The 16,274-nt window shown below is 52.9% G+C and overlaps 4 protein-coding genes across 4 annotated transcripts; 1 reads left to right on the top strand and 3 right to left on the bottom strand.

Annotated features, from left to right (window-relative positions):
• Positions 1 to 271: 271 nt before the first annotated feature.
• On the bottom strand, positions 272 to 4,105 carry J4E93_008789 (uncharacterized protein; the record flags this gene model as incomplete). The annotated part of the gene is made up of 1 exon (XM_049346687.1): positions 272 to 4,105. One exon carries the CDS (start codon positions 4,103 to 4,105, stop codon positions 272 to 274), a length of 3,834 nt encoding a protein of 1,277 aa, XP_049196107.1.
• Positions 4,106 to 4,523: 418 nt separating this feature from the next.
• J4E93_008788 (uncharacterized protein) lies at positions 4,524 to 6,168 on the bottom strand (the record flags this gene model as incomplete). Its single annotated transcript, XM_049346686.1, has 2 exons — positions 4,524 to 5,653; positions 5,703 to 6,168. 2 exons carry the CDS (start codon positions 6,166 to 6,168, stop codon positions 4,524 to 4,526), a joined length of 1,596 nt encoding a protein of 531 aa, XP_049196106.1.
• Positions 6,169 to 7,345: 1,177 nt separating this feature from the next.
• J4E93_008787 (uncharacterized protein) lies at positions 7,346 to 8,174 on the top strand (the record flags this gene model as incomplete). Its single annotated transcript, XM_049346685.1, has 2 exons — positions 7,346 to 7,457; positions 7,516 to 8,174. The coding sequence occupies 2 exons, from the start codon at positions 7,346 to 7,348 to the stop codon at positions 8,172 to 8,174; spliced, it is 771 nt and encodes a 256-aa protein (XP_049196105.1).
• A 249-nt stretch (positions 8,175 to 8,423) lies between these two features.
• J4E93_008786 (uncharacterized protein) lies at positions 8,424 to 13,228 on the bottom strand (the record flags this gene model as incomplete). The annotated part of the gene is made up of 7 exons (XM_049346684.1): positions 8,424 to 8,694; positions 8,750 to 10,680; positions 10,747 to 11,528; positions 11,579 to 12,092; positions 12,149 to 12,375; positions 12,434 to 12,962; positions 13,016 to 13,228. The coding sequence occupies 7 exons, from the start codon at positions 13,226 to 13,228 to the stop codon at positions 8,424 to 8,426; spliced, it is 4,467 nt and encodes a 1,488-aa protein (XP_049196104.1).
• Between the last annotated feature and the right edge of the window lie 3,046 nt (positions 13,229 to 16,274).

The following is a 16,274-nucleotide window of genomic DNA, read 5'->3' as shown; positions in this document are numbered from 1 at the left end:
GTAATCTTCGAAATGTGCATATAGAAACGTGAATCAGTAAAGATGTAGTACTCATTGATACTAGTAGAACTACAGAATACCGGGCATATACCATACCAAGTAAGTAACCGAAAAAAAACGGCGCCCATCACTGGAAGAAGCCTCCATGTCCAATCCAAGCCCATCCAATTACCCATGCCCATGTCTTGAATCTCCATTCTTACGTGTATCCAAAGAGCCCAATCGCCATATAGTTCTGTCGCGATACATATATCCCTAGATAACAGTATGGTCACAAAAACGCAGGCGTATCCTCCCTAACCAACACCAACCCACCCCTCAAGCTCTGCTTCCCCGCGCTTCCACCTGGAGACAAGGCGTTCTCACTCTTCCTCTGCCTCAGAAACTTGTCGGCCATTCGCTGACCTGGTGTTACATTGCCATCCCTGCCTCCGTTCCCAGGGCTTTCACCATCAAGTACACTCTCGATTCCTCTCCCAACAGAAACCCTGGTCTCGGGATGCGGTTCTTTACTCATAGCCAATGAGCTGGTTGAGGTCTTCAGCGTCAGTGCTGGTCGGCGCGCATCCGAAGACGACGCGGGGAGTGGGGAGAATTTATCCAAGTCGATGACGGTAGGGCGACCGGTGTTGTTGGTGCCGCGGAGGTCGAAAGCGCTTCGTGGTCTGCGAGCGAGTTTCTCGGGGGACATGGGCCGTAATGTTGCGCGGATGCGGGGACGGAGGGGCGTTGTTATTTCTGCTGAGCTGGGATTCTTCTTCGCTGATGGTGTTTCAAGGGTGTGGACGTTGGTGCTGGGCGAGTCACGACGCGGCGTACATAGTAATTGCTGGGAGTTTGGTCGCGTTGATAAACCTAGTGGAGAGACAGCGGAGTTCTTTTGACTGCGAAGGGACGGAGGAGTGACGTTCTCCTTCCGCGCGGGGCTCCTCTTTAAGGTGGTGATTGGTACGCGCTGTGTGGTTTCGTTCGTGGCTGGGGCAGATGTATTGGTGGTAGCTTTGGGATCGGGTGTGGACTTGGGCGAGGGTTGGGATTTGTCCGGCAGATTTGTCTCGGTGGCCGATCCGAGGACGTTGCTACTGGAGCGTCGACCAGTATCATGGAAAGAGAATCGGTCATTTCTTGAAGGCAATTCTGGCGTTTCAAAGGTCGGGCGCGATCTAGATGCATGGCCTTCGGGTGTTGACAGTAAATGCTGCCTGTTCGAAAGAGACCTTGATTCAGGCTGAGAGTGTTTGTCAACCTTCTTAGTATCTCCAGTCTGTCCTAGAGGAGTGTAATTGCCGTCGCGTGTGCCAATGTGCGACGAAGACTTCCCGGCGTCTGACGTCGCAGCACGTGCGCCATCGTCATTGCGACGCTTGAGATCTTCTGCGCGGATAATAGTCAATTCAGTATTCTCCATTGTATCCTCGGCGTGCGGTCGCGGCGTGGAAACATCGAGCGACCCCCTAAGAACCACCGTCGTGTCTTCGTGTTCTGTATGTGATGTACGACTCGAATCTGGTCTGACTTTCTTTGATGGAGTGGTATACCGATCATGAATCCTCAGGTCTTCTTGACTGGTGAGCTCCATACCAGAGATCTCATGCGACAGCCAAGCTCTCCAGTCACGACTTGTCCGAGTAGGTTCGCGCCGATGGGGAGAAGGCGTCCCTACAACGTAGCTTCTTATTGACCGACTAGTCGAAACGACTGCTGAGCCGCCGTCCTGAGATTGCTCAACCTCACCAGGCCCTCCGAAAGACATGACACTGTCGTTAGGAAGGATGCTGACGCCATCTGTGTTTCGTGAATAGATACTGGGAGACATTGGCGTCATGGCAGCGTGAGAGGCTGGTGACACGGATACTCTGGGCGAAACAGGCAGTCTTCGTGGAAATTGACCAGCCATGCCACGAGCGCCTGGTGCAACTTCCTTGTCATCTTGAACAGCCGGCTTCGTGAAGTCATCAGTCCGTTGAACAAACGTTGCGACATCGTAAGTTCTGCCAGTTTCACGCGGAAACTGGACGTGCTCTGCCTCGTCCAGAGGAGTCTTCCAACGGTCTTTGGCTCTCTCTACGCGCTTCTCAATTTGCGATGTCGTTGGAGTAAACATCTGAACCGCGCAATTCCGCTCAGCTCCATCACTATCGTTCTGGCTCTCGTCAGACTCAGGCGTGCTGCCCGACGAAGGCATCATTCCCTCTCTTCGATGTACTCCTTTCGTGCCCTCCACATGACTGCTAGGGCCTGGATCGGGTGATGAGTGTTGTCCGATGGGTGTGACTGTGCGGATGGTGGATCTGATCGCCCGTCCAAAAGATCTGATCGTGCTGGTTTTGCTCTGAGTGCTTTGGGATGTGGCCGGTCGCCGTGATGGTGGTCGCTGTTCTAGATCGATACTGCTACGAAGGTTTCGACTTCCACTGGAATGCACTTCTCGTGTATGAGAGAACAGCTTGGTAGTACTTGACTCAAAAACATCGCTTTCTGCGCCCGGTGTTCGTTTGGTCGGGCTTGAAGACTTTTGTGATTTTGACGATCCGATCTCTTTCATCAACGCAGAAAAGACGCGTTTGGGATCGACAGGCGTTAGTGACTCTTCAGTGAGGATCTCCATTGGCATGGGATCGCGGAAAGCGGCGAGAGGTGGGAGAGGCAAAGACTTCCTTCTTGAAGCACTTGTAGATGCCGCACGGTCTGCCTCACTACCAATGCTATCTTTAGACTCATGGATAACGGTCATTCGCTTCATGGCACGTTGTGTCAGCGTGTCGCTGGTGGTAGTAGTTCCCCAACTTGTAACTCGAGAAGCTGATACGTTCGCAGCATTGGCTTCGCTATGAAGACTTCGATTGCTCCGTGCACTTCCAGTGCTGTTGCTTCTGGACCCAGATCGTAGAAATGCGGGGTAAGCGCCTTCAAGTGACGGTGTCCGAGCACGAATGCGTTTTAACGTGTCTTCATTAGGCGGAGGGATACTTAGTCCTTCTTTCGCAGTGGGTGGACTATAGTGCGCAGTATGAAAGTAGTCGCGGCTGGCATCGATCTGCTGAACTGGAAGATTAGTCGACTTGCCCGACGTGCGCCGAAAGACCTTCTTGATCTTGCTTTTGAGAGAGCCAGAGAATGATCTCTTTTCCTTGATCTCTTGGGGCGGCATGTACTCGCTCAACGCAAGGTCTACCGTCGACTCGTCGGGTGTTTGCTGGTAGTTTGTAGAGAAAGATTGCGCTTCCGAGACCACACGCTTGTCCTTGTCCTTTCCTTTGTCCTGTCTTTTCTTGAAGGGTGCTAGGAACATCGACGGCTTATGCTTCACGGCCTTCTGCTGAAAGCCTTGCAGATACTCATCTCTTACTTTGTCAAGCGTAGTATCAGGCCCGACTGTAACCGGCATACGCGGGCCTGCTAGTGGTGACGGCCTAATTGTTCGGGAGGGTAAAGGCACGGGCGAGGGTTCCGATACTGGGCTGATGCTTGCTACAGGTGGCGTTGTAAGATACTTGGACGGCGGCCGAGCAATCGGTGAGCCGGTCTGAACACTGCTTGCGTAGTACATGGAACGCGCTTTCCGTATCTGTTGCGAGGAAATCGAGGATGCAGCACTCTGTCGAAATGACTTTGGTTGGGAACTAGGTCTAGCATTCTCGCTGAATGTGATCGAAGGCTGCGTCGATAGATACCGCGGTATGGGAAGCGACCCATGAACGCTGGGAGTAGGATAGAAGGGTGGAAATTGTTCTGTGTTCTGTTCCGTAGAGTCTGCTGAAGCTTGAGAAAGGCGTTGGGCACTTCTCGTCTGCTCGGCAGTCGGACGCTGCAAGGACCGGAAGCTCGAGTCGCGAGGTGGGAAGTGGCTGCCCTGGGAGGTGAGAGACTTGCGGCTGGCGTTGCTCTTGGATCTCGCCAGCTCAGCACTGCGTTTTGCGTTACGGTCTGCCGCATCTTGAGCCTGCGCGCGAGCAAAGGCAGCAGCAGCGGCAGCTAGGGCCTGCTGTTTGATCGCATCTAGGCCTAACGGTTCGGCGATGGAAGTGGGACGTTTGTGAACGGTCGAGGCAGACTTTGACCGGCGGAGTCGGGTACCTGCATCGCTATTTGCACGAGCAAGCATCGGAATGGCGGGATAAAACTGTGGTTGCTGAAGTAGTGTGGTAAGAGGGAGCGGCCAACTTAGCGAAGCAGTGCTAAAGACGTGTTGACGGCATGTAGCAGAAACAGCGGTAATGAGGCACGGCCAACAGTATGGTATGGGAGGTGATGCATTCGGACATGTGGGAAGAAAGACACAACGGCTACACAAAGTTGTCGCAGTTGCGGTCTCTGCATACCTGCTTGATATTGTGGAAGGAGTGGCGACCTGAGCTTCGTACGGCAGGAGATACTGCCGTCTCTGGAATGCGCCTTCCTGGGGAAATCTTACCATCTTGAAAAGATGACATGCACCCCAACAGAAAAGAAAGCCTTCGCGATCGGGCACGAGAAGCCGAATTCTTCAAATGTAGGTCAGGCAGTCTGTCTGTATTTCATGATCATGGCACGTCTCTATGCCTGGCGAGTTCCTCGTGGTCCAGCGCACTCGTGCGTATCTCTTCCTCGTCCTCGTCATGCACCGGTACATAAGATGGCTCTTTATCCCCCACGTCAATATAATTCGTCACAACAGTCATGAACGCGAATACCACAACGGAGGTCAAGAAAGGCAAACCAAGCCAGGCGCCGCCGAGACCAATACCCACCTGGAACAGCTCGCTCAGCAGTGGGCCGGCGATCATGGCGCCAACACTTTCTGCAATCGCAATGGTGCTCATGAGCTTGCCAATATCAGGACTCGACTGACCACCCACAACATGAATGGAAACAGATCGCATTGCAGCGGTGTAACCAGTTCCCATGTTGTAAATGAGAAGCCCAATGATCAGAAGAGAAGGATGCGAGGCAATACCCATGACGAAGAAGGCAATGGTAGTAAAGGCTATCGATCCGCGTGCGATCCAGAGATCGGCCCAGTGTGCAGGGAAACGCAGCTTTTTCAAGAGAAGGAAGTTTGCTAGTGGGATCAAGATAGTGACGGCCACCAAGTTGGTAGCTGCGCGAAATGAAAGCAAGTAGGCGGCCTTCTTGATCTCCCAGTTGTAACGCTTCGAAGCATAACGGACCAGAAGCGAGATGCACTGTCTGCCCAGTCTATTAGCCAAGAACGTAAGGACGACCAGGCTCAAGGTCCAATCGCTCCTCAGGAAGTGCACTGCATCCTGGAAGTTGCGAAGTTGTGCTCGTAGCGAAAAGTGGCCGGCTGTAGGCGTGGGCTGTAGCTCGAAGACCTGGTCTCCGCTGTCCTTGGGTTCAGGCAGATCGCGCAGGTGCAGCGTCTCGGGAATGAACAAAGCCACAACAACCCCCACAAGCTGTATTGCTAGTGACAATAGCAGAGGCAGCCAGTTCCCGCTCTCCATCAGCCTCGCTGCCATTATCGGTGCCAGCATTTCCGCAACAAGGACACAGGCCGTGAGGTATAGGAAGACCGTCGTTCGCTTTTCCGGAGGCACAATGTCGGAGATCATCGTTACACCGATAGCCATGGCTACGATTGGACCGCCGCCGATTATCGTGAAGGCGCTCGAGAACCAAGTCAACTGTAAAGGGAGAGACTTGAAGTAGGCTAGCCATAGGTTAGCATTGTGTCTGTGATATGTGCAATGCCATCTTACTTATCATCATCACCCAGACGAAGGCAAGGTCCAACCCGACCAAGCTTGCTGTGACGATCCATTTCCTCCCTACTTTATCTGCCCAGGTGCCATATGGTACAGCCAAAAGAATACCCGGTATCGCGCTGAACATGTCTTGCCAGCCAAAAATGGTGGCGAGTCTCTGCTGCACCACATCCACCTTGCACAGCTGCTCTGGTATGCTTCCGTCGCCATCGATCACCGAAGGATCTTTTTCGCGGTAGTACTTGAGACATAGATTCTCCTCAAATAGACGCGTCAGAGGTGGCTCAGCAAGGTAGGCGCCCACATCGACGACTGCAACAATGATGAAGATGAGCACGACGAGGAGTACCCATGGCTTCTTGGTTGGTTTGTGTGGTGGCAGAAAGGCTGGTTCTGTCGGGGTCAAGAGGGCTTCGTCTTCTTCTAGGGATCCCCGTGGTGAACCCGATTGTAATGCCATTGCGATAGCTCGTAGACGTACGGCGAGAGGAACGAAGGGGGGCGGGTACGTGGCTGACGCGCATGCCAATGGCTCCAAATGGACGCGACGATAACAGAGAGAAAGGACGCAAAGAGCAAGCTGCAAAAGTCAGGAGCACCTATCGTTAGCTGAGTATCATCGTGAGGGTGTTCATGAGTATGTAGGGCGCGCCCTGGAGTATGCGACGGCCCCGGGGCTGTGAAACAAGTCCGCGATTCCGACGATCCGTCCAACGCCGTATCGTGTCGCGTCACAGACACGGCCGGGGTTGAGTCAGCAGCGAAGTTTAGCCGGTCAGGTAACGCCCCGCCGCCCGTCTTGATTACTCCGCAAACAGCAACATACATTGATATTCCGTCCGGCCCCGAAGTTTCTTGCTGAAAGATCTTCGATAATTATTAGTTGCTCGTTCCGAGAGAGCGACATTGACACTCGAACGACCCGTTGGACTCGGATCATTTTTCGCACACATCCCTCACTTTGCTACGCCTCAAAACCACCATTCTCTCAATGCTACGTTTGTCGTGATATCAGACGAAGCTTCGACCGAGACTCGGACATCTGCGGATACCCGGCTTTCTCAGAGCGTTTGCTATGGTCAGTCGCATGCATCATTTTCTGCGGAGCGCTGCCGCACCGATTCTATGTCAAACTGGACCTGATGTAGTCCCCTGACTTGACGTGAATGAGGATACAAACGGCAATGAGAGAATTTTGTCACATGCAAGTGGCCCCTGACGTCTTCTTTGATATACTGACAGGGTCTCATGAGCACACTGGACGCAATTGCTGATATAGATCGGGTACAAAGAGCGCTCAAGTGTGCGTTTGCCAGTGGATCATCGCTCTCACACTCTCAACTATACTGGATATGGGCCCGTTGGTCATGTATCGATCGCGCCATCAGTATTCTCTTCGCCTTTGACTTGGCCTTCTCCTTTACCTCGAGCAAACGCTTCTGTCGCACGGGCATCATGGCAGGTGAGCACGTTATAGTCGCGTCTCGCCCTAGGGTCATATATAAATATCCTCTACCACCACCAGACTTGGACACCTTACCTACACTTCAAGACTCCACTGCCTGGCATACTTCAATATATTATCATTCTCCATCCTTTATCTGAACTACCGCCCAGTGACTATACATACCATCACCATGTCTACCTCCAACAACCCCAATACCACTGGCAACCTCCAGGGCCATGAATTGGCTCATGTACGTGTTCCCGATGACGCCGACGTGGCCGTCTGGAACATCCTTTGCCGTGGTAAATAACTCCCCACTCCTCATTGTATTCATCAACTCTAACTATATGATCTCCTAAGGCCCCTTCACCGTCGACATCGCCGCCGAGTCCAGCACTCCACAAGCCAACCCCGCTAGCCCCCAGTTCCTCAAAGGTATCACTTTCAACGCCGAAAAAGAAGAAGAATGGAAAAACACCGTCCTTCCCTACATCCGCCTCTTGACCTTCACTGTCGCCTCCACTACAGACACCTACTTCATCGGTGACATGCTGCAGTCTCTACCCGGTCTCGACAAGAATATCCTCACAGTGGATATGAACGGCTTTCACTGGTTCTCCGGAATTACCGATAATCGAAGTTCGAACCCGTATCTCGCTCTCGCTTCAAGTTTGCCTCAGCTACAAGAGATGGCTTTCACTCTGCACACATCTACGGTTACAGATTCGATGTTCGGTGAGAGGCAACTTCAAGAGTTAGAACGGGTGGATCCTGAGAGGGCTAAGAGAAGGGTGACGAGGTCGGTTGCGGATATAGTTCGGAAGTATGGGATGAAATCCATCCTCGACAACAAGTCGCTGAGGCACCTCCGTCTGGTGTACATCAAGAGCGACATGGTGGCCTCCTACACTGTCGATGGCAACCCCGAGAATGTCATCGCGGGTATCAAGAATTGGTTGATACAAGGCTTCAGGAACCAAGGCCAGGAGGTTGTGGTAGAGCTATCACGTGCGTCTTGATTGCTGTGGAGAATTTGGATTATGATAGTGTATATTATGGAAGTTTGATTAACATCTCAGTGTACGGCGAAGACCTCTTGGCTTCTTCATAAATATAGAGGTGGTAACAAATAAACGCAGTCTGCTATGCCCCAACGCCTTTTGGCTCCAATGCGATGACAAGAGGAAATGTTTTGTATACCCGCAGACATATGTGCAAAGAAAAGACTCGTCACCCCATTATCATTATGTATGTGTCCGAATTGCTGCCTATCGCGATACGATGTTTATCGCATCATCATCCTCGTCGTCTACGTCTCCTCCTCGTGCGGTATCTTCGTAAAGGCTCTTGAACCAGCTCCCTTGGCGGTCCAACAGCTTGTGCGGGCAGCCATACTCGACGAGCTGGCCCTTGTTCATGACTACGACCTTATCGAAGTCGAGGATGGTATCGAGTTTGTGCGCGACAGTGATGAGGGTGTGGTGTGGGAAGCGGGAGCGAAGAAGGCGTTGGACGTGGGCGTCGCTTGCAGCATCGAGACTAGAATATTGTTGTTAGTATTCGATATCTGAAAAAGGGCAATTGATGAACTTACTTGCTGGTGGCCTCGTCCATCACGACCACGGTGGACTTGTCCTTCTTGAGCATGGCACGCGCTAGGCAGAAGAGCTGGCGTTGTCCATGCGAGAAGTGAAGGTCTTCAACCTCGACGTCTAGCGGATGCGCGTACTTGTCGACATCGCCCTTGGACACAATGATGTCCCAGAGCTGGACGTCTTTCAACGCGGCCATGATGGCCTTGTCATTGGACTCTCTCAAAGGATCGGCGTTAAGACGGATCGAACCGGGAAGTAGGTACGCGTCCTGAGGTAGGCCGATGAGGCGACTGCGGATGGTTTGACGAGGAATGCGGGTAAGAGGGACGGAGTCGATGGTAATGCTACCAGACGAGAGCTCGACCATGCGGAAGAGTGAGAGGACTAGCGACGACTTTCCACTACCGGTGCGACCAACGATGGCGACCTTCTCACCAGGGTTGATGGAGAGGGAGAAGTTTGAGATGACGGGCTCACCGGGTCGGTGGTATGCTTCGATGCTTCTGAATTCGATCTTGCCCGCGCTTGGCCAGTTGGAAGCAGGAATGTGATCTTCACTCTCATGGTCTTCCGCGATGGCATCGGTGGTGAAGTTCTTGATCCTAGCCACACTTCCGATGTGTGTTTCTAGCTGAGTCCAAAAAGAGATGAGCAGCTTGATGCTTTGCGAGAAGAGTACGACGTTCAGTAGTGCAACACCGACATATCCTGCGCTGAGCTTTCCCTTTAGTGTGACGACGAGGACGATGAGAATGGTGGCAACAGCTGCAACGACGAGGTCCAAGACAAGAGTCAGCCATCGTTGTGCCGCGAAGAGAAGGTAGAAGGGACGCTGGCTGCGGTCAAGCAGCGCCTTGGCTTTCTCTTCGACGAAACTCTGCCATCCAAAGGCACGAATAGTCGCCAAGCCTTCCAGTATCTCGTTGAACTGAGTGTAGAGCGGCGACTTGGCTTCTAGATCGAGGAAGCGGAGTTGACGCGACGTGCGCAAGTAGAACTTCTGTACGAAGAAGACTGCGACAATGACGACAGGGAATGAGATCGCTGCGTAGGGAGCCGCAACGGCGATGAGAACCATCTGTCCAATGACCAGAACGAAAGTGGCAAAGGTGTTCAGTGCAGCGACTGGCAGCTCCATGTCGATCAACATAAGATCTTGGCTGAAGCGATTGAGCGTCACTCCGGTATCGGTGGTGGAGAAGAAGGACATGGGCGATGCGAGCACTGTATCCAGCAGCTTCTTGTGGAATGTGACACCAGAACGAGGCACCATCGTGATAATGAGCTGCCAGCAACTGACCATGAGGAAGAACAGAGCAAGCCCACCAAGCATGGCGTAGATGCCCAGCCAGTAACCGAGTCGCTCGTTGGGGTGGTTCTCGTTGTACTCCGCCCACATCTTCACCCAAACTGTTGGGAACGAGATACCGAAGATGAAGATGACAATGGAAATGATGAAGATGACCGTCGGGATCCAGCCCACAGTGCTGATGTAGTAGAGGTAGATGGCTGTGTCTCCAGTGCGGCGGTTCGCTTCCGCTTGGACGTCCTCCTCTGTGAGCTGGGCGTCGGTGACTTGACGCTCAGTGTATCGTGGCGGCTCTTCGTAGATGTGCTTCTCTGGGCGGTAGTCCCAGTCGGCGCGTCCGAGATCGAAGCCTGATACATAGCCTCCTGACTTGCTTAGCTTCTCGAAGGGGCCTTGTTCCGAGATGCTACCGTTGCTGTCGAGAGAGACGATATGATCACAGTAGGGTAGACGTTTGGCTGATGAGGATGCAACAAGAACAGTAGTTCTGCATCGCTTCAATAGCCCCTCATAGCCGAAGAGGCTGTGCCAGATGCGGTTCTCGGTCTGGCCATCGAGACCGCTAAGGCAGTCATCGAGGATGATGATGTCTTTCTGGGCGTAGACTGCTCTGGCAAGCGCCTGGAATTGTACAGTGGTTAGTAATGTCCAATCAAGAAAAGAGTGGTGAGTGTTGGCGTGTCTTACAATTCGTTGGCTCTGGCCTCCGCTCAATGCGATACCCTTGCTGCCGATCTCGGTTTGATCACCCTGGGGTAATTGCCGGAGGTCTTCATCTAACGCGCAGCTCCGAACAACCGATGAGTACCACCGATGATCGAATACTGCTGCACCGATAATGCTCTCCTGCACTGTGCCGTTCACATGCCATGGGGTTTGGTCGCACAAGGCGATCCGCAGGGAAGACACCTGCAGGGAGCCACCCATTACAGGCAACTCTCCTAACACTGCTTTGAGCAGGGTTGACTTACCACACCCTACCGGTCCCACGACCATGGTAATCTTCCCGCGTGGGACGATCATGTCGATATCCTGCAAGGTACCAGATGGCTGCTTGACCGGGTCCCATCCGAAGTAGCCATTCTCGATCACGATAGCCTGAGAGCCGAGCGCACTAAACTCCTTCACTTCAACAGAGCCGCGGCTCTTTTGAGAACTCTCGGATCCCTTGATCGACTCACCTGCGAACAGCGACGTTGTGCTGCCACCATAGATGGAAGGGAATCTGCGCTGCTCATTTCTCGGAGCTAGCGTCAAGAACTCCTGGATTCTCTTGAACGACCCCACACCTCCCATGAGCGAAGAAAGTGCCATGATGAGAGATCCTAGAGGCTCAGTGAGGAGTGTGAACAGCGAGAGGGAAGTGAAGACGGTGGCAGTGTCCAGTGTGCTTTGGCCGCCGCTGTTTTGTGCGATGATCGAGAAGACAGCGAACGCTAAGATGGGCGACACGATTGGTGAGATGTAGGCTATCGAAAGTCAGTGAATGAGGGGAGCTTTTGCATGATACAGGACTTACAGAAACCCATAGTCCAGATGAGGAGCTTCCTGAACTTCTTGGAGATATTGAGCTCATCGACTCGAAGCTTCTGAAGATCATCTCGTAACACTTCAGTGAGTCCGCCCATCTTCACACCCTTCATTGAGTTGAGCATAGCATTAGTCGCTGCGATACGCCGTTCTATACCTTCAAGCCAAAGTGCTTGACGTTGCATTACCAAGCTGGTGGCTGCTATCGAGCCGAGCAATGAGAGGACGGCAACGCCGATAGGAATAGCGCATGCTGCGCCGAGCTGTCGCTCCAGAAGATACATCGCAAGGGTGATTTCAAGAGTATTGGACCATATCTCGTGGCCAGTCTCCATGCCAGTAACAATGCGTTCAACATCAGCGCTCATGAGCGTGATAGAAGACGCAGTGTCCGCGTCCGTCAATGTGACTTCTGTCGCTTTGTTGTATAGCATCGAGATGAGACCGCCTCGCATTTGGGTGATGAATCGGAAAGTTAGATGCATGTACTGGCCGGTAGAAACCTGCAGGGTTGGTTAGCGCAGCTGTCCACGACATGTTATCCCGGTTATATACTGACTGCGATACCGATGAAGACAATGATGTATGCGCCGATCAGTCCGTAGCCGATGTTTGAAGTTTGCGCCGTGTCTTCTTCTTGGGAGAAGAGGACTGCCCTTTCGATCAAGAAGGGTTGGCAAAAGTTGAAGGCGATCAGGAAAAGTCTGGGTGGCACGACTGCCAATATAGACCATTTCAGGTTCCTCAGTGTCATTCCGAAGAGAGAGTGAGTACCGATGTTTTTGACTATGAGCTCTGGCATTAGTGGGTGTGCGGAGAATGTTCAAACGTGATCATGACCTACCTCTTGCCCATGATGATCCAAGCAAATGATGCAAGTAGTCGGCTCGTAGGTGTTTGTCCAATTGAAAGAGGTCTTCGATGCTCAACGTCGCTGAGAATCCTTTTTTGAACAGCGGGTTCAGCCACCAGAAAGTCGCTCGCTTGTACATGCCACTGGTAGCCTCCGGGGGATTGTTGGCGAAGTCCGGCAGAAGGTGTCGGCGCTTGTCTCTTGCTTCCACTATAGCGAGGAACACCTTCAGCCCCAGGCGGGGTCCGAAGACGGTGGCAACATGCTCAAGCTCTGGGGAGAGTCCGTAGCTGCGGGAACGTTCGATATCGAATATGCTGGTGAAGAGGAGGTATACTGTGAGGAGGAATGATGGGCGAATGGTTCGCATATGCTCTACGTAGGAGAGACATCCTAGCAACAATGCGCCGACAAAACTGATGGCAGCGGAAGGGAGTTCAGCACGACTGTTGCGGACTTGTCGGTTCGACCAAACAACGAGAAGGGCGAGTTCGAAGCCAGTGAAGACGGCCCATGCTATCTGTGGTGTAATGGTCAGATACCTGAGTGTTGAGCTCGCGATGAAGTACATACTAGTTTAGTGTATAACAAGGTAGACCTAGAGACCTTGGTCTCCTTCCACCACAATTGGTAGATCCTGAAGGGAGCAATAGCTATCAACAGAGATAGAGGTATGATGGAGAGAAAGATCTCTGAAAAGAGAAGAGTAAAGTCGAACCCGCCACGGCATTCCGCGCCGGCGTAGGGACCAAAGGTGTCGTCCGTCAAGGCGCAATTGCGATCCATACTTGTTGCCATTATGGGCGAGAATCAACTCGTCGACGTTGTTTAGCAATGTAGATGGTGCATCGAGGGAAGCATATAGGGAAGGGACTCTTGATACTATGAGAACCCCGAGAACCCCACAAACGATTGAGTAGTTCCAGTCCCTATGTTGATCATGTGGACGGGTGGCAGGGTGATTATTTCTTTGCTTCCCTGCGTCAGTGTTTCTGACTACTCGCGGCGACGGCTTGGACGAGGCGGTAGCATGTTTGAAGATCTTTTCAGACCAATGCTCCGCAATGCCACACAGACACACACCTTTTCTCATCCCCAAGAGCTACTAGTAGCGCCTTACGTATTAATTATGAGCTGAACACGGCTTTCAATCGCCATTTTGATGGCATGACATTGAGTTGGCTGGCTGAGATCATCGTCATCTCGCACTAAAGCAGGTAGCCTGCGGACCGGGAAAGTGATGGTGGAGAATACACCGGTAGTAGGGTGCGTGACTGGCATTTCATAACCTGGTACGGATTTGGTGCATGCAGGTTGCATGCGTCGTGTTGTACACTGTTTGAATGGACAGGGGTATCGCATGGTGTTTGGATTTGGTTTAGCCCTGGGATCCACCCGAATTAGCAGCAACGACGAGCGCCCCTCCCATCACCCTGCGCTTAGAACAGTGTGGACGGCGGCCCGGGAAGAGCATCCTTAACCTTAATTACTCTACCACTGTGTCACCTTGGCACAGCCGTAGCGCCTGTTTTGTGGCTTGTGGCTTGGAGATCGGCGCTGTCATGCCGACGATCGCACCCGAAGGGCCGTAGCAGGCAACGCGGCGACATTGCTGTTGGTTCACCGTGCTCTGAACTAGGGGTGTTGAAAACGTTTGACAGCGGTGTCCTTTCCTATTTTAGCTGTGTTGAGCGCCAAAATAGGACATGCAAAGGTCGAGGGAATAAGGCTTCCGAAAAAGGCGAAGACATCGCTTACGGCCGCTCATCGGCCCTTTAGTCATCGCGAATTGCAAAGTAGCCTGAATTGCTACAGACGGAGGAGCTACTCCTTGACGAGAATGCCACTGATACTCCGGGTGGGAAGATGATGTAACAAATCACTCTCATTGATCCCTGGGTTCTCGTATGCGGGTCATGTACAACACTGGCTGTCCGAGGCGCACCTGCGTACTGGATAAATTCAAGTACGAGAGTCAAATGCAACCCACGTCATCACAGAGAAATTCTCCTGTGCTTGAAGACGCGTTCGTGCAGTCTGATTGATTGAGATCAAAACCTCCGCCACCGAGAGGAGTGTGACAGTGAACACGGACCGGTCTGACCGCGATAATATCTCGCATTACTCCCCAATTAAAGATGGTGCAATCCAACAATTTGGCTGGTGACGCGGCAATTTTTCAGATAGAAACGATGTTGATCACCCTCAAACGCAGACACTCACGTGCTGAGACATGGAATGAGTACGGTACCAACCACCGTTATAGACCTGCCAACCCGCCAAAGTGCAGGCCCAAAGTCCCTCACGTAAAGACGTCAAGCTCGCGCGCGAAGCCCGGTAGACTTCAAGCGCGAGCACGAAGACCTGAAATGGGTACAGTAGGACGCGATGAACTCTGTCAGTGATCGACTGTTCGTAGGCGAAGCTTAGTTCCTCGTGGACCGAATAACGGAGTAGCCTCTTTGTCATGACGAGTGATTCGTCAGGGTCGCGGAATTGAATACCGGCGGAGTGCCAAATCGGTCTCCGAGGAAGTGAAGAAAACAGGCTGAAGGAATCAACGTCGACGAGTGAAAGGCAGATGGCTGATCTTGTGTGATGTGAGCGCAAAAACGGCACCAGGTTCATGGCAGTGCCGATGTAGGTCCCCATGCTGTTTGGTAGCTTCATTGCAGTTCGAGTGATGATCGATGCAACGCCGATCGCATACGCTTTGATCGACCGGTACAGCTCGCGATGGACACTCCAAAGGGCACCGGAAGATTCCACTACCAGCTTAGAGCTGCAAGCGTATCCAAAGGTGAAGTGCATGGCTTGCGCAGCTCGTACGGGTAATATGAGGTTTCTGGGGTACCTGCAGCCATTTTCATCTGTCTTGGACGGCTGTCTACCCCACAATAGCAGCTGAATACGACGAGGCTGAGCTCCCGTCAAGCAAATTGACGACCGCTAGACAGATGGGTTTCGCCGGGGCCTATTGAATAGTGGCGACAGCATGCAGTAGATGCGCATTTCTAAACGTGCTCGAGTTCCGCGGATTACAAAGGCATTTCGACAGATGGTACGACGTGTGCTGACAGTCCTGAAAAGGCATGATCAGTTGCAGGGAAGCCGCACATGAGGATTGAGCTGCCCTAGGGTGGAAATACCGGCTGCCTGGTAACCAGCGGTAGGAGCCGGGTAATCGTCATCCGACGTCGACTACCTGGATCGTGTCTAGCTATCATGAGCGGGATCTTGGAAAGTGCTGTGCGCCTTGGAGATGGATCCGTCCCACCATCACAGTGTGGGTCTCGAGGGCGTGCTTCGCGGGAGCGGCAGGCGAGACTTGTTCGAACGTGATGGCGCCGGGCTCAACAGCCGTTCCGGATATGCACACATGGGAAATGAGAAGGTGGAAGGTGGCGTACAAAGAAAACCACACAGTAGCGCGACTGACAGCGGAGCGTGAGTCGTAGTCGCGGCACGGTGTCATGGAAGCCGCGGAAGCTTCGGGAACTGAGGCTGAAGGTGGCAGACTGTTGAACGTGGCAGCGTGAAGCGAAAACCCCGTTGGGCAGCTGACCGGTGACAGCTGGCGGCAAGCTCGTGGGCGCCGTATGCAGACGCATGCCAACGTATGTAGGGAGGCATGAAGTACGGGCAGCGAAGCTCGCGCCGGCAGCGCTGAGGCGGAGAAGAGCATCCGATCGCGCTTGGAGCTAGGCCGAGACCTTTCGCGGCCTAGTGCGTGACGCGTTACATAAGCGCCCCGCATCTTTGTTTTCGCGCGTCTTACCCCAACCAGCAGGAGCCAACCGGCCACCGACGCGTCAAACCTCATTCTTCACAC

This window comes from Alternaria ventricosa, assembly GCF_023758065.1.
Source record: "Alternaria ventricosa strain BMP 2768 chromosome Unknown scaffold_18, whole genome shotgun sequence".
In the NCBI taxonomy this organism is placed as follows: Eukaryota; Fungi; Ascomycota; class Dothideomycetes; order Pleosporales; family Pleosporaceae; genus Alternaria; species Alternaria ventricosa.
Note: the sequence above shows the minus strand (reverse complement) of the source record. Positions and strands in the feature narration are given on the sequence as shown.